This window comes from Alnus glutinosa, chromosome 9 (assembly GCF_958979055.1).
Source record: "Alnus glutinosa chromosome 9, dhAlnGlut1.1, whole genome shotgun sequence".
Taxonomy (NCBI): domain Eukaryota; kingdom Viridiplantae; phylum Streptophyta; class Magnoliopsida; order Fagales; family Betulaceae; genus Alnus; species Alnus glutinosa.
The window spans coordinates 2,504,484-2,518,945 of record NC_084894.1 but is presented as its reverse complement, the minus strand read 5'-3'; the positions used below and the strand labels follow the sequence as shown (position 1 = coordinate 2,518,945).

Below are 14,462 nucleotides of genomic sequence, written 5' to 3'. Positions count from 1 at the left end.
AATTTTTTTTTTTTTTTTTTTTTATGAGATAAAAATATGTTTTTAGCATTATTGTTTACCAGAAAATGTATTATTCCTTTGGATCAGATAAAATGAGATGAGTACAAGTTTAAGGAGCCTTTTCTCTTCCATCTACCTTAACCACAAGGAATGCCTATGAGCTCATTTGATAAAACTTTTTAAATAATACTTTTGTTTTTTAGTTGAAAGAATATTCTGATTTGATATAAATATAAAAATAATTTTGTTGTGTTTGAAATTGTTTTTTATCGGTTTTTTGTTTTTTTGCTAAAAAGCAAAAAAGTTTCTTTAAAGCCGTGATACTTTTTTTTTCTTCTCATTCGATAAATTATGTGCAATTAATTATTGAATCTAATGAGTAGAAGTAAAGACAAAGTGTTAGTTGGTCGTTGTTGGTTCCAAAGTATGAAATGGATTTGATTTTGATACAATTATTTCTACTATTTCTTGATAAAAAAAAGAGTTGATGTGTCTCAGTAAATAGGGTCCATTGATTCTGAATCATGGGATGGATAGATGTAACAGATGATACAAATTTTATTCTTCTATTGCTTGTTCCATTTAAAAGTGAACCTTCTCATTGTGTGATACAGGTTAAAAATCATCAATGAAGACAACCAAAGCAATAGAAGAATAAAATTTCTCTTCCTTATTTGTGCCCTTAGTCGGAACCGGAACCAGAACCGGAACTGGAATCGTTGAGATTGAGATATAGGACATACGTCTCAATTCCAACTGAAACTAGACTCTAGCCGAATCGGTTTCAAAAACCGCCATTTAGACCCGCTTACTGTTTCCTCGTTTAGGTTCTGCTCTTTTACCAGCACAAAAATAAGGTAAATTTGAAAGGTTTAACTCCTAATTGATCTTAATTGAGGCATACCACTCTTTATCTCCCATTTTCTTCTTTTGAGTTGCATATCATTTTCTCAGTAGCCAAGCCTAAAGCAAGTATTATCCATACCTAGCTGAGTTTACAGCTTTTCTTTCTCTCTGAGATGACAGATTTTTATGATGCAACTTGTCTTTCAATTTCCATTAATTGAAAGGTCACACAGTCTGGATGCCACTACACAATGCTCCACACTAGTTGTCCCCAGTACGAAGAAAGAAAATTTCAACACACTGTCCCACCACGAGGGCAGGGAAGAAGAAGGTACCATGAAATTCAGCTGTCATTTTCAGCAAAATCAGCAATGATCTATTTGGAGAAGAAAATGCGGATTAAATTGGAATAGAGATCTTGACAATTTTGTTAATAATCCAGTCGATTGCTGTACTATACCCTCATAACATGGACACAACAGCTCCTCACATGGGGTGAGGCCCACTGTTGTGCCTATCTTGTGTTAGTGTTGTAAAAATAGCATTTTCCATTCAGTCATATGAGGCCAAGACTCAAACAGTCCACCCTTCTACTCGGACACTCGGGCCTCCTAAGAATTGTTTCATATTTGCTGCTTGTATTATTAGTAATCCGATCAAGAAATTACTGAGGATCCAGATCCATCAAATTGTTCCTGGGTGCTGTCACTTTCATGTGTTTCACTTTTTTTAAAAAAAAAATTTCAAACAAACTTGTTTTGAGCCTTTTTTTTTTTTTTTTTAGAATTTGTCTTTGGGGCTTTATTCCATTGAAAGCCTTAGGCAACCGCCTAACTCGCCTTATGGTTGAGCTGGCCTGACACGTTGGACCCTATGGCTATATGTATGGCCGAGTGTTGAACCACCAGTGGACAAACTAGGTCAATAATTTGTTCATAATTGTTGGCAGCTAGCTTTCTTTTGTTCAACCAGGCAACGATATCAAACTGGAAGAAATTCAGATGGTTAAGCAGAATGCGCTTTAACTTGGAATATAACTTTTAGAAAAAAGCTGACGAAAATTTTGTGGGGTCATAAATTGGATGTTGTATGGCACATGAATTTGCTTTTTGGGTTGGTAATTGGTAAGGTCTCCTTTCTTAACTTCAATACAACTAAAGTTGAAGAGTAAAGGTATATATATATATATATCTGTGTGTGAGAGAGAGAGAGACATCTACACCAATGACTAGCAAGCATGTTTTACAATCTACCTTGTTAATGCATTTTAGGTTGTATTTTTTGCTTGAAAAAATGTACATACGGCGGTGAATTCATTCTCAGGCCTAGTACACATCATTGCCCATTACACTATGGGAGTTGGCCATGCCCGAAGTCGTCCATTCAGCTATGGATGCTTAGCGGGGATCCTCGTACATGATGAATAAGATGTGACATAAAAGTGAAAGTAGTTTTAAAAATTTTGTATTTAATTTGAATTATTTGTCAATGTTTTTGTTTTGAAAAGAGGAAACAAAATTCAAATCACCTTTTTTCCTTTTGACTTAGTGCATTCATCTATCGAATCCCTTCCTCTATTTTATTGAGTTTAAAAAGGAGTTTTAAATTATCAAAATATTGACCAAGACAAATGGCAACCATAACCATGAATACAAAGGAGAAGACCATGTGCCACACGCCCTAACCCCAATTTAGGGCTAATAATCATATCAATAAAGTACTAAAACTTTTACAGAACACATAAAAACAAAAGAGGTGGGTATAGTGAGAACTTTTCTGATCACTTTATTAGGAGTGCATGCTGAGCAAAAGACTCCTCCATCACCATGTGAGTTCAAAAACCTAGGAATGTAAATAAATCAATTTGTTCGACAATCCGTTCGGTTTAGTTCGATTCGAACTCGAGCTTGATACTGTAATAACTCGCTTGTTACTGTAGAAACCCGCTCGGTTAATAAGTGATACATACCTGACTCTCTCGACAAAACTAAGCTTGACCGGCTCGTTAGTAAAAATGAGTTATATATATATATATATATTAGTAAAAATGAGTTATATAAATTTAAGCATGTATATTAGTAATTAAGTAATATATGTTATATATGTTACTTAGTATTTATATGTGTGTGTATTAGTTAACATACTAACCAGTTAGTTCATAAACTAACATATTATCTAGTTAATTAACATATACTAAGTAAATGTAATTAACTAACTTACCTCGAGCTCTAGTTTAGCCGAGCTTGTCGAGTAACTTAGCTCGGCTCAAATGTCATTTTCAACGAGCTCGAGATCACCCGAGTTTTAAATTAGCCGAACTTGAACACGCATTTTATAGCTCGGCTCGAATTTGAGCTCGACTATTTAAGTTTGACTCATAAACGAGCCAGTCTTGAAATCTTAAAACTGGACTCGGCTTGATTACATCCCTACCTGGGCCTTACAAGAATTCTCTCGTATTTACTACCCGTATTACTAGTAATCTGAACAGCAAATTACTAGAGATCCAGATCCATCAAATTGTCGCGGGGTGCTGTCACTTTTATGCGTTGGACCCTATGGCTATATGTATGGCCGAGTGTTGAACCACCAGTGGACAAACCAAGTCAATAATTTGTTCATAATTGTTGGCAGCTAGCTTTCTTTTGTTCAACTAGGCAAAGATATCAAGCTGGAAGAAATTCATATGGTTAAGCAGCATGCGCTTTAACTTGGAATATAACTTTTAGAAAAAAGCTGATGAAAATTTTGTGGGGTCATAAATTGGATGTTGTTTGGCACATAAATATGCTTTTTGGGTTGGTAATTGGTAAGGTCTCCTTTCTTAACTTCAATACAAGTAAAGTTGAAGAGTAAAGGTAAGTATATATGTGAGAGAGAGAGAGAGATCTACACCAATGACTAGCAAGCATGTTTTACAATCTACCTTGTTAATGCATTTTAGGTTGTATTTTTTGCTTGAAAAAATGTACATACGGCGGTAGATTCGTTCTCAGGCCTTGTACACATGACCGCCCCTTACACTATGGGAGCTAGCCATGTCCAAAGTCGTCCATTCAGCCATGAATGCTTAGCGGGGATCCTCGTACATGGTAAATAAGATGTAACATAAAAGTGAAAATAATTTTGAAAATTTTGTGTTTAATTTGGCGGATTGTTTGTCAATGTTTTTGTTTTGAAAAGAGAAAACAAAATTCAAATCACATTTTTTTCTTTTGACTAGCTTGGTACATTTATCTATCATATCCCTTCCTCTATTTTATTGAGTTTAAAAAGGAGTTTTAAATTATCAAAATGTTGACCAAGACAAATGGCAACCATAACCATGAATACAAAGGAGAAGACCATGTGTCACACCCCCTAACCCCAATTTAGGGCTAATAATCATATCAATAAAGAACTAAAACTTTTACAGAACACATAAAAACAAGAGAGGTGGGTATAGTGAGAACTTTTCTGATCACTTTATCAGGAGTGCATGCTGAGCAAAAGACTCCACCATCAGTCCATCACCATGTGATGATCACTGATCAGGGCCACTTCTTTAATTAGAGATAAAACAAAAAACAACAAATAACAAAACAAAGGTCTCAGTGAGTCCTTTCTCCCAAAAAAAAAAGGGACTTGTATGTCATTTTCTGGTTTAGAAGGCATCCAATTACATTCTGAATTCCGTACCATAAAAGATAGAAAACAAAATAGGGCTTCCACGCTCTATTTCTTTTTCTTTTTTCTTCTTCTTTGGGCACCACAGTACTCTTTTTTTTTTAAAAAAAAAAAAATTAATTCAAAATTAGTCCATATAATTATTTTACAAATAGCTCCCTCCCCATAAAAAGTTGCTAGGACACATCCATGTGGTAAGCAACTTAAGCAAATAGGTCCAACTTCAGTAAACAAACAAAGCTGCTCACGAATATGCTTGAATTCGGCTCGGATAAGCTTGACTCGGTCTCGTTTCATTTAATAAATGATCCAATCACGTACACAAAATTAAACTCGATTTTTAAACGAGTCATATTCGTATAAACTCAATTCGATTCATATAAGCTCGTATAACTTCATTTTTAATAGTATTAACCACAATGAGTCGGCTCGAGTGATAAATCACTAGGTCTTGGTGCCTCATTAAATATCAGATCTAATGTTTGCCTTTTTTAGTGCAAACAATTTCTTGAAGCCACCCCAACTTATAGGAATAGCTTTGCATGGTATGTTCCTGTAAAATAAATAAATAAATATATATCTATATATATATATATATATATAAATATATATAATTTGAATTTTGTAATGAGAACTAAATTGGAACAAGTTATTTACGGAAAACTACACATAAGTCGTAACCCCCTTTAATAAAGCGAAGAACGTACACAGAGCGGACGAAGATAGCTCACCGGAGGACCAGAACCACAGAATTTCTTTCATATACGCGTATTAAAAAAAAAAAAAAAAAAAATCTAAAAACAATAATTACCGCTGTGAAAGACGTTTTTGGTTTTCATCACCGGAAGAAATCGCTGTCCCGATTTCATTTATAGTGATGTTCATGCGTTTTTGCTAAATGTGTACGGGGGGTGCTAAACTTAGAGTTAGATGAGCTCCACTGCTCCAGGTTATGGTAATCGTTATCTCAAATGTTTAAAGTTGGGATGAGATAAGCTTATAGTAGTCCTGACAGGTAGAGCCAACAATCCGGGTGCGAGAAAATGGCGATTTCTTCAGAATTCTCGCTCTCACAAACGCCTCTCAGTTCAAATTCAAAAAAAAAAGCTATCTTTTTTCAGAAATAGATGCCTTCGAAACATCAACTATGCAAGCGACTCTTTCGGTCAAAGCCACATCCGCAGAAAACGACACCTTACCTTTCACGAGATGTTTTTGGGATATGGCTGGAATTCTTGGACTCTAGCTGACCTGATAGCTTCGCGGGGCTATATATAGAGCCTCACATGCGATTGCGCTTTACACTGTTCAAGCTTCGCCTGTGATTCTTTATCCTTTTTGGATTGAATTCGATCTTGGGGTGTGGGTTTGTTTTGGACTCTGTTAGTTCATTGAATTTAAAGGTTTTCTGTTCTGGGTTTTTCATACACTGGCTGCTTTCATTCTATTTTAGTTGAACTTTGAAGTCACAAAGTGTGTCTGTTCCTCGCTGGGTTCACTGAATTTAAAAATTCTGTGTTCTGGTTTTTGTTTGAAAGTGAATGTCGTGATTTCTTTTTGTTGATTTTGAACTCATAATGCCCTGGTTTTTACTGTTTTCATCTTTGTTTCCAATAGGATTCATCCAAGTTTGATGTTTTTGCTTTCTGACTTTTGGTAAAATGTATGTTGGATTCTCTTTAATTGAATTTGAACTCAGATTGTCTATTTGATCTTCGCTCTTGGGGCAATTTTAATCTGAAGATTTTTTATTTTTTATTTTATAAGGATGAAGGGGTTTGTGTTCTTTCAAATGTTGGTCGTGCTTTTAGTCTTTGTGTTATGTGGTTGTGCCATGGGTAAGGAGTGTACAAACATTCCTACTGAGCTCTCATCACATTCTCTTCGATACGAGCTCCTATCATCGAAAAATGAAACGTGGAAGGAAGAGATGTTTTCACACTATCATTTAATACCAACTGATGAATCTGCTTGGGCGAATTTGCTACCAAGAAAGGTATTGAAGGAAGAAGATGAGTACAGTTGGCAAATGATGTATCGGCAAATGAAAAATAAGGGCGGGCTTAAACTATCCGGAGATTTTCTTAAGGAGGTGTCTTTGCATGATGTGAGATTGGATTTGAGTTCACTGCATGGGCGAGCGCAGCAAACAAATTTGGAGTATCTATTGTTGTTGGATGTCGATAGGTTGGTTTGGAGCTTTAGGAAGACGGCTGGTTTGCCAACACCTGGCAAAGCATATGGGGGCTGGGAGGCCCCGAATATTGAGCTTCGGGGTCATTTTGTTGGTTAGTTTATCTTGTAAATCTTCTTAATCATGGCTTTTCTACTATATCTATTGTTTTGCTCAATGTCTATGCAAATTTATTGTATTTTTTTAGATTCTATTTCTTTCCTGTAGAGAAAAATCATTAGCCTACCTAAGTGCTAGGAAATTGAAGAAAGAAACCAAAAAATCTTCAAGAAGTGGAATAATTCCACATACAGTGCTCAGGCCGCCCTATTTAGTTTCATTTTTGCTTTTTGTTGGGAGAATCTGACATATGAATTAATTTCATTAAAAAATTTAGACCATATTTGTTTTTTCTTTTTCTTTTTCTTTTTGCTTAGTTCCTCTATATTCTAGCCTGACACTGTTGGCAAGTCCTTTACTTTCAACAAAGGGAAAGGATGTTTTAGTGCAATTTTAGTACTTGAAATTTAAATATTTATGCTTTATAATGAATAGCTGGCTTTTGTTATCTTGAAGGGCATTACTTGAGTGCTTCAGCACTAATGTGGGCTAGCACTCACAATGATACTCTCAAACAGAAAATGTCAGCTCTAGTATCTGCTTTATATGACTGTCAGAAGAAAATAGGCACGGGATACCTTTCTGCCTTTCCACCCGAGCTATTTGATCGTTTTGAAGCTATAAAACCTGTTTGGGCTCCGTATTATACCATTCACAAGGTAGATTCTATTTCAATTCTTTAACAAGATGGATTTGATTTATTTGGCTTTAAAAACGTTATGCAATTAGCTTCCAACTTGTATATTTTGACAGATCTTGGCAGGCCTACTGGATCAATATACATTTGCTGGTAATGCTCAAGCTTTAAAAATGATGACATGGATGGTTGAGTATTTTTACAACCGTGTTCAGAATGTGATATCAAAGCACAGTGTAGAAAGGCACTATCTATCACTTAATGAAGAAACTGGTGGCATGAATGATGTCCTTTACAAGTTATACAGCATATCGGTAAGTAAACTTATCTAGATGGTTCTGTTAAATCCTCTGGCTGATACTCCACTTTAATTGCATGATATTAACCGTCTCTTGAATTTGGTTGGTATATGTATATGCAGAAATGGCCAGATTGATAAGCCATTGCGAACTTTTATTAAGAATGCTATTCCAGAAATCTTGTTTAATCACACATACCACATGCCATGCGTTTCTTCCGGACTTTGGAAAATGTATCTTAGAAACTATTTGAATCTGCAATTATTATGGAAAGTTTGGATATCTGTGGTATGATAGCACCCTGCAGTAACTGCTGCATTGAATGAAAATAACCTCACGTTATGCTCCAATAGTTGGTCAATTTAAAGATCTAATAGCTAGTCATAAAGAAAATGAAAACTGTCGTGAACGGTGGTGAATGGGGGTAAGTTGTGACTTGTTATGGTTGATTAGATTTTCTTTAGTAAGTTCCTTTTAGCATGTTGTTACTGTAGGTTTGCAAAGTCCTCGTATCATTGTATATTTGGGTTATGATATGAGCCTTCATCTCCGTATGTGCAGCAAGTTCCGAAGCATTTATTGTTGGCTCACCTGTTTGACAAACCATGCTTTCTAGGATTACTTGCGGTACAGGTAACCATTATTTTCTGTTCATTAATGCTCGGTTGATTTTTTGGATTTTCAATGATCTTCTGGCAAACAGTAAACAATAACAAGTAATCTGTTCTCCTTTGGAGAAAACGAAGTAATGTTCCAAACCTCTCTAACTGTTACTTTAGTACTGAAACACTATTAGGAACACTCTGAACTTCGAATTTATAATTAGTGGATTCTTTTCTTACTACCTTTTGGCATATAATCAATTCTGGTCTCTAATCTGCTGCAAATATTATGCACATAATGCAAGAATTGGATATAGGATTCAGATTTAGAGTGATAATCAGTGGCCTTGTGGTCCAATGGTACTGTTTCTTCGCCTTTTGTTCTAGGTACTCTTTTAACTTAAAGCATGTTTCTTGAAGTTATCAACCCTTATTTATAAAAAGAGAGGGCCTCTACTTGAAATCTTCTCAATAGCTTACTAATGGTTTAAAAAAAATAGGGAAAAAAAGAAGGAAAAATCAATTTTATTGATACTCTAGACATCTAATTCATATGATCAAGGCGTCGTCCATGTTGGTTTCCTGTCTACTTTATTTCATAAAGAAATTGAATCAGCCCTCTCTGGCTAATCCAGCTTAACCAGTGGAAAATATTCTGTAATTTCCGGCCTATCATTTATTTCACTTCTGGAGCCAATTAATAACCAACATCAGTAGCACATAGAATGTCCAATTTTGTGTCTTCAACTTATCAAGGAATGTAAGTAGTAATCTTTAATATCTTACTATAAATTAAAATGCAAAATGATGGTAGTAAATTCACTGATGAATTATTGGACACATTATTCTTCTCTCAGAACACCACATTGATTTTATGCTTCTCTCTATAAGTTACATCACCTGTACATATGCAGTTTTCAAGCTCTTTTTCCGGATTGATTCATATTGAAGTTTCCAAGTTACTGCAAATTCTGATTTTTATACTTGCTATTATTTAACAAAATTTTCTTTCTTTTACTTGTAGGCTGATGACATATCTGGTTTTCACGCCAATACACATATCCCAATTGTTATAGGATCTCAAATGCGGTATGAAGTCACTGGTGATCCACTTTATAAGGTAAATTGCTTTATACAAATTATAGATCATCTGAACAACAATATCCAGCAAAGCCTGGCATCACTTCTAGTGCTCGTGTGTAATTATGATATGCTTTTTTACCCTCCATATCCATGAGTTGTTATTGAGATTGCTCTTCCTATTCATTTGGTCTTGCACCTTTGTTGTTAAAAGAACTTGATCTTTTAATTGCCGTTTAGGGTTAGTTTTTGTTCTTCTGAAGGTCCATGCGATAAAAATATGGTCATGAACTTATCTCCAATAGTTTATAATGTTCATTCGATTATGGTGTGCCAGGCAATGGGGATGTTCTTCATGGAAATTGTTAATTCTTCTCATAGCTATGCAACAGGAGGCACATCAGTCAGTGAGTTCTGGTAATATTAGTAATTCATATTTCAATTCATTTACTCTTATGTGAATCTCTATATGCTACACTGAGTGAATAAGAACAGTTATTTCAAATCCTATGTGCATTTTAGTTTTTATATGATTTTTGTTAGTTTCTTTCACACTCTTTTCTGATGTGTATCATTTTGCTCCCCTTGCACCTGGCAGGTCAGACCCCAAGCGATTGGCAAGCACTCTACAGACAGAGAATGAAGAATCTTGTACAACTTATAACATGCTGAAGGTATGCCTTCTCCTTTTCCCCTCTATAGTGATGATGGAGTTTTCGATTGATCCTTTTGTTGGAAATTGATTTATAGTTATCAACATAACTAAATAATTGCGTCATATGTTGGATATCACGGATTTGTGTGTATGACCTTTTTCTTTTCTTTCTTTCTTCCTTTTCTTTGAAGATACATTACTATGGCAACTCGAAATTTAGTATATTACCATGTCTCACTGATTTTGTAGGTCTCTCGCCGCCTGTTTACATGGACCAAGGAAATGGCATATGCGGATTACTATGAGCGCGCCTTGACAAATGGTGTGCTAAGCATTCAAAGAGGAACGGATCCTGGAGTGATGATTTACATGCTCCCACAAGGTCGTGGAGTTTCCAAGGCCACAAGCTTCCATGGATGGGGAACAACAGATCAGTCATTTTGGTGTTGCTATGGCACAGGTGTGAATTGATTGTCAATTTCAAATTTATTGCTTTAGAATGTGTTAAGCTAATAGGAAATTGTGAATTTAATTATTTAATTAATATTTTAACATTCATCTTCACGTGTGGGGGTTCAAACTCCCCCTCAACTGTGAAGTCAGGGTTCAAACTTAAGACCTCTGCTCTGATACTATATTAAATCACCGCTTATCCCAAGAGCATAAGCTGATAAGAAATGATGAATTTAATAATTTAACAGAATGGAAGTTCAGAGCTTTTTTTCTTTTTGATTTCACCATAATCTTAATTTCATGGAATATGAAGATTTGCTTTTCACGTTATAGTTGTTTTGATTGAACAATTTAATGTAATTTTCTAAGTGTTATCTCTGTTATAAATGCTGAGTGGTAACCATTGATGTTGCATCTCTTTAGCACTCCATCCATCTGATAAGTGTTTTTTCATGCTACTTCTGTAGGAATTGAATCATTCTCAAAGTTAGGAGATTCCATTTATTTTGAAGAGGAAGGAGAAGTTCCTGGTCTTTACATCATCCAGTATATATCAAGCTCGCTTGATTGGAAATCCGGACAAAGTTTGCTCAATCAGAAAGTTGATCCTATTGGTTCATGGGATCCTTTCCTTCAAGTGACATTGACATTTTCTTCTAAGGAGGTACTGGTTAAAATTACATTTCTCTTAAAAGCCACATAGAAGTTAATTTTGCTCTTTGATTATAGTAACCAAGAAATCACTGCTGAAAATATTTACCCTGTGACGTCAGTTGGACAAGGAACACATAATTGCTAATTATCATGATTGTACACAGATCCCTTTATATTGCACTATACTAATACTTTTCTAGTTTGGAATTACCCTCTATTGATAAAGCTTCGATTTAGTGGAAGTAAAACATGGATCTGAAGGCAGTTCAGGGAAACATGGATCCTACTAATTGGAGGGTGCTGTCTGGGAAATAGGCTTTGTGTTCAATGTTCACATCTCGTACTTTTTGTATTATGTTAAAACTTCCTTAAGATAGCGTGCTGGTATCAGTCATAATAATATCCATGAAACTCCTTTTGCATGATTTGACATTTAAAGAACTGCTGCCTATGAATAATTTTTTCTTGGTACTTAAACAACTTTGGCTCATAGTCTCTTCCCCCCCTCCCTCCCTTACAAACACACAGCCATATATCCCAACGCATATGCACGTGCTGTTTCTTGTCTTATCTCCAGTTGAGAGGGGTCATTGGTCCAAGTACTGTTAGTATTAGTGTGCTTCTCTTTCTGCTAGTGCTCACTGTATTGATTTGGTTTCAGCATGGGTATGAATAGCTTTTATACTGTATCTGATATGCAGGGAGCAAGCCGATTATCTAACTTGAACTTGCGGATACCAAGTTGGACGTCTGCAGACGGTGCGAAGGCATTACTAAATGGCCAGAGTTTGCCAATACCGGCTCCAGGTGTGAATTTCCTCTCTCTATAGACTATATGTTAGCTTTTCTTGAAAAGATGAAAAAAGGGACCCAGCATATTTTAGCCCCCTTTTTTTTTTTGGGAATTGTATTTATCTTTTAACTATTTTGATCCTTTTCACCTTCATCATGTATTTCCTTTTTTGTTTTCACACAATTGGTCAATGGTATTGAGTCTCTTTTGAAAGGCCGTTTGGCTCTTACTCTGGCACTTTTGGTGCAAACCATTGAGCTTCTTGAAAAGGAACTGTAGTTATTTACTTAAGAGAGAGAGATAAGAGTTTCTTGATTAATCATATCCTGATGCAGGTAACTTCCTGTCAGTCCCTAGAAGCTGGAGATCTGGTGACAAATTAACTCTTCAGCTGCCCATTGGTTTGAGAACAGAAGCCATTCAAGGTATTTTCATGGGATAATCCACTTTAGCAGTTTGTACATATGCTGAACCCCTGCATAATTTCAATGATCAGGAAAAGAATTGGTATGGATGATATATTATTGACAATGTCTTCCTAATGAACTTCAGATGACCGGCCAGAGTATGCTTCTATTCATGCAATACTTCATGGCCCATATCTGCTAGCGGGTCATACCAGTGGTGACTGGGACATCAAAAGTGGGTCAGCCAACTCTCTTTCAGACTGGATAAGTCCAATACCTGCTGCTTATAATACTTATCTGGTTTCCTTGTCCCAAGAGTCTGGAGATTCAACTTTTGCCTTAACTAACTCAAACCAATCGATCACAATGGAAAAGTTTCCAGAATCTGGCACCAATTCTTCTGTTCATGCCACTTTCAGACTCATCTTAAATGACTCATCTTCCGAAAAATTTTCAACAATAAAAGATGCCATTGGCAAATCAGTCATGCTAGAACCATTCGATATTCCTGGAATGGTTGTAGTACACCAAGGAAAGGATGAAAACCTTGGAGTTGCAGACTCTCCTGGTGGTGTTGGCTCTTCCTCTTTCCGGTTGGTTGCAGGATTGGACGGAAAGGCTGAAACAGTATCGTTGGAGTCGGAAAGCGACAAGGATTGCTTTGTGTATAGTGGTGTGAACTATAATTCAGGCAAAAGCATAAAGCTGAGCTGCAAATCAGACGCATCAGATGATGATTTTAGTCAGGCTGCTAGCTTTGTGTTGAACAAGGGGATTAGTGAGTATCATCCTATCAGCTTTGTAGCCAAAGGGGTGAAGAGGAATTTCCTTCTTGCACCATTACTGAGCTTCAAGGATGAATCTTATACCGTTTATTTCAAAATTAATGATTAATAATTTATGTACGGGACTGGGGAGTCCACATGTAAATTTATCACCAATAAATTTCGTCTTCTTGTTGCCTCGATCTCTCAAGAGTTGGTACTTCAAATTTCTTAATGACTTTTGAGCTACACAGATGGGCCTAAGCTAATGTTGATTTAACAATAGGGTTTATGAGAAGATGTTCATCATAGCCAATGGTTCCTCATGGGATTCATGACTGTCCCAAACTTGTAGTAATCTTTTGCTACGAAAGAGAAAACGGCTAATAAGAAGAGAGACTTCTGTTACTACTTGGTTCCTGGGTGTACCAAGAGTAGCCATTTTTCTGGGTGAAGCAGTCATAATTCTCGGAATGACGTTTTTCCCTCCGAGTAATTTTGATCCAAAAACTATTTCACAATAATGATATGACAGTTTTAATCGGTCCTTGGATCCGTCCTTATTAAAATAAATAAATAAAAAATCGTAAGTTGAAGATAATATGCAACATCCTAACTAATGAACCTTATGATACCATATACTCCCGAAATGTTCCAAAAAATCAGTTTCTAAAATTCTTTTTTAAGATTAGAGAGTTTACACAACATCTACGCAATTTAAGGATTGTGATTTAGGCCAGCTATAGGGATTAATTTTGCATTTATTCCTAATTTTTTATAAAACACTTCTAGTTTATGCATGACTATCGGTAGAGTATAATTTAAAACATGTTCGTATGATTCAAAATCATGAACAAATAAATCAGTAGCTTTATTATGTTTATATGTATGAAATCACCATGAAATCATAGGCTCATGCAACTCATAACACATCACAAGTTCACAACATAAACTAACAAGAACTTAGGAGATTTAAACATAGTTTCATCAAGACTATAATTATTATTATTATTATTATTTTATAAAGAAGTAGATTGTCACTTCTTAAAATTTAATAGGTGAACAAAAATCGAGTGTCAAAAGGACATTGGTCATTGTGGTAGTCCCATGAGATATAAGGTTCGAATCTCTTTGGGTGCAAACAATTTCTTAGGGCGAGCTTACTGACGAAGTTGAAGTATTACCCGATCCGTGTGAAGGGAGCGCTTTACACAAATTCGAGATTTACCTGACAAGGGTGAGTACACGAAGTGGCCTTACTTTGGACGGGTTCCTTGTCATTTAAAAAAAATAAATAATAAATAAAATAAAAT

The 14,462-nt window shown here is 35.7% G+C and overlaps 1 protein-coding gene across 5 annotated transcripts; it reads left to right on the top strand.

The window, feature by feature from the left end:
• Positions 1–5,339: 5,339 nt before the first annotated feature.
• LOC133877449 (uncharacterized) lies at positions 5,340–13,352 on the top strand. Of its 5 annotated transcripts, none has more exons than XM_062315756.1 (14): positions 5,341–5,872; positions 6,130–6,175; positions 6,280–6,800; positions 7,262–7,464; positions 7,559–7,756; positions 8,303–8,374; positions 9,368–9,463; positions 9,761–9,840; positions 10,022–10,097; positions 10,328–10,538; positions 10,999–11,195; positions 11,887–11,992; positions 12,314–12,403; positions 12,531–13,352. In XM_062315756.1, coding segments are annotated over exons 2-14 (2,601 nt in total). In that variant the 5' UTR covers positions 5,341–5,872; positions 6,130–6,173; the 3' UTR covers positions 13,280–13,352. The 5 variants fall into 5 exon arrangements, with proteins under 5 accessions (XP_062171742.1, XP_062171740.1, XP_062171739.1 ...); XM_062315755.1 differs by having other exon boundaries at positions 5,341–5,878; XM_062315759.1 differs by lacking the exon at positions 6,130–6,175 and having other exon boundaries at positions 5,341–5,878.
• The last annotated feature ends 1,110 nt before the right edge of the window (positions 13,353–14,462 follow it).

Bases quoted from the DNA above. Each gene is read 5' to 3' on its own strand.
- LOC133877449 (XM_062315756.1), top strand. The intron at 10,539-10,998 runs GTGTGAATTGAT...CTACTTCTGTAG, and splicing joins TTGGTGTTGCTATGGCACAG to GAATTGAATCATTCTCAAAG. The intron at 11,196-11,886 runs GTACTGGTTAAA...TCTGATATGCAG, and splicing joins TGACATTTTCTTCTAAGGAG to GGAGCAAGCCGATTATCTAA.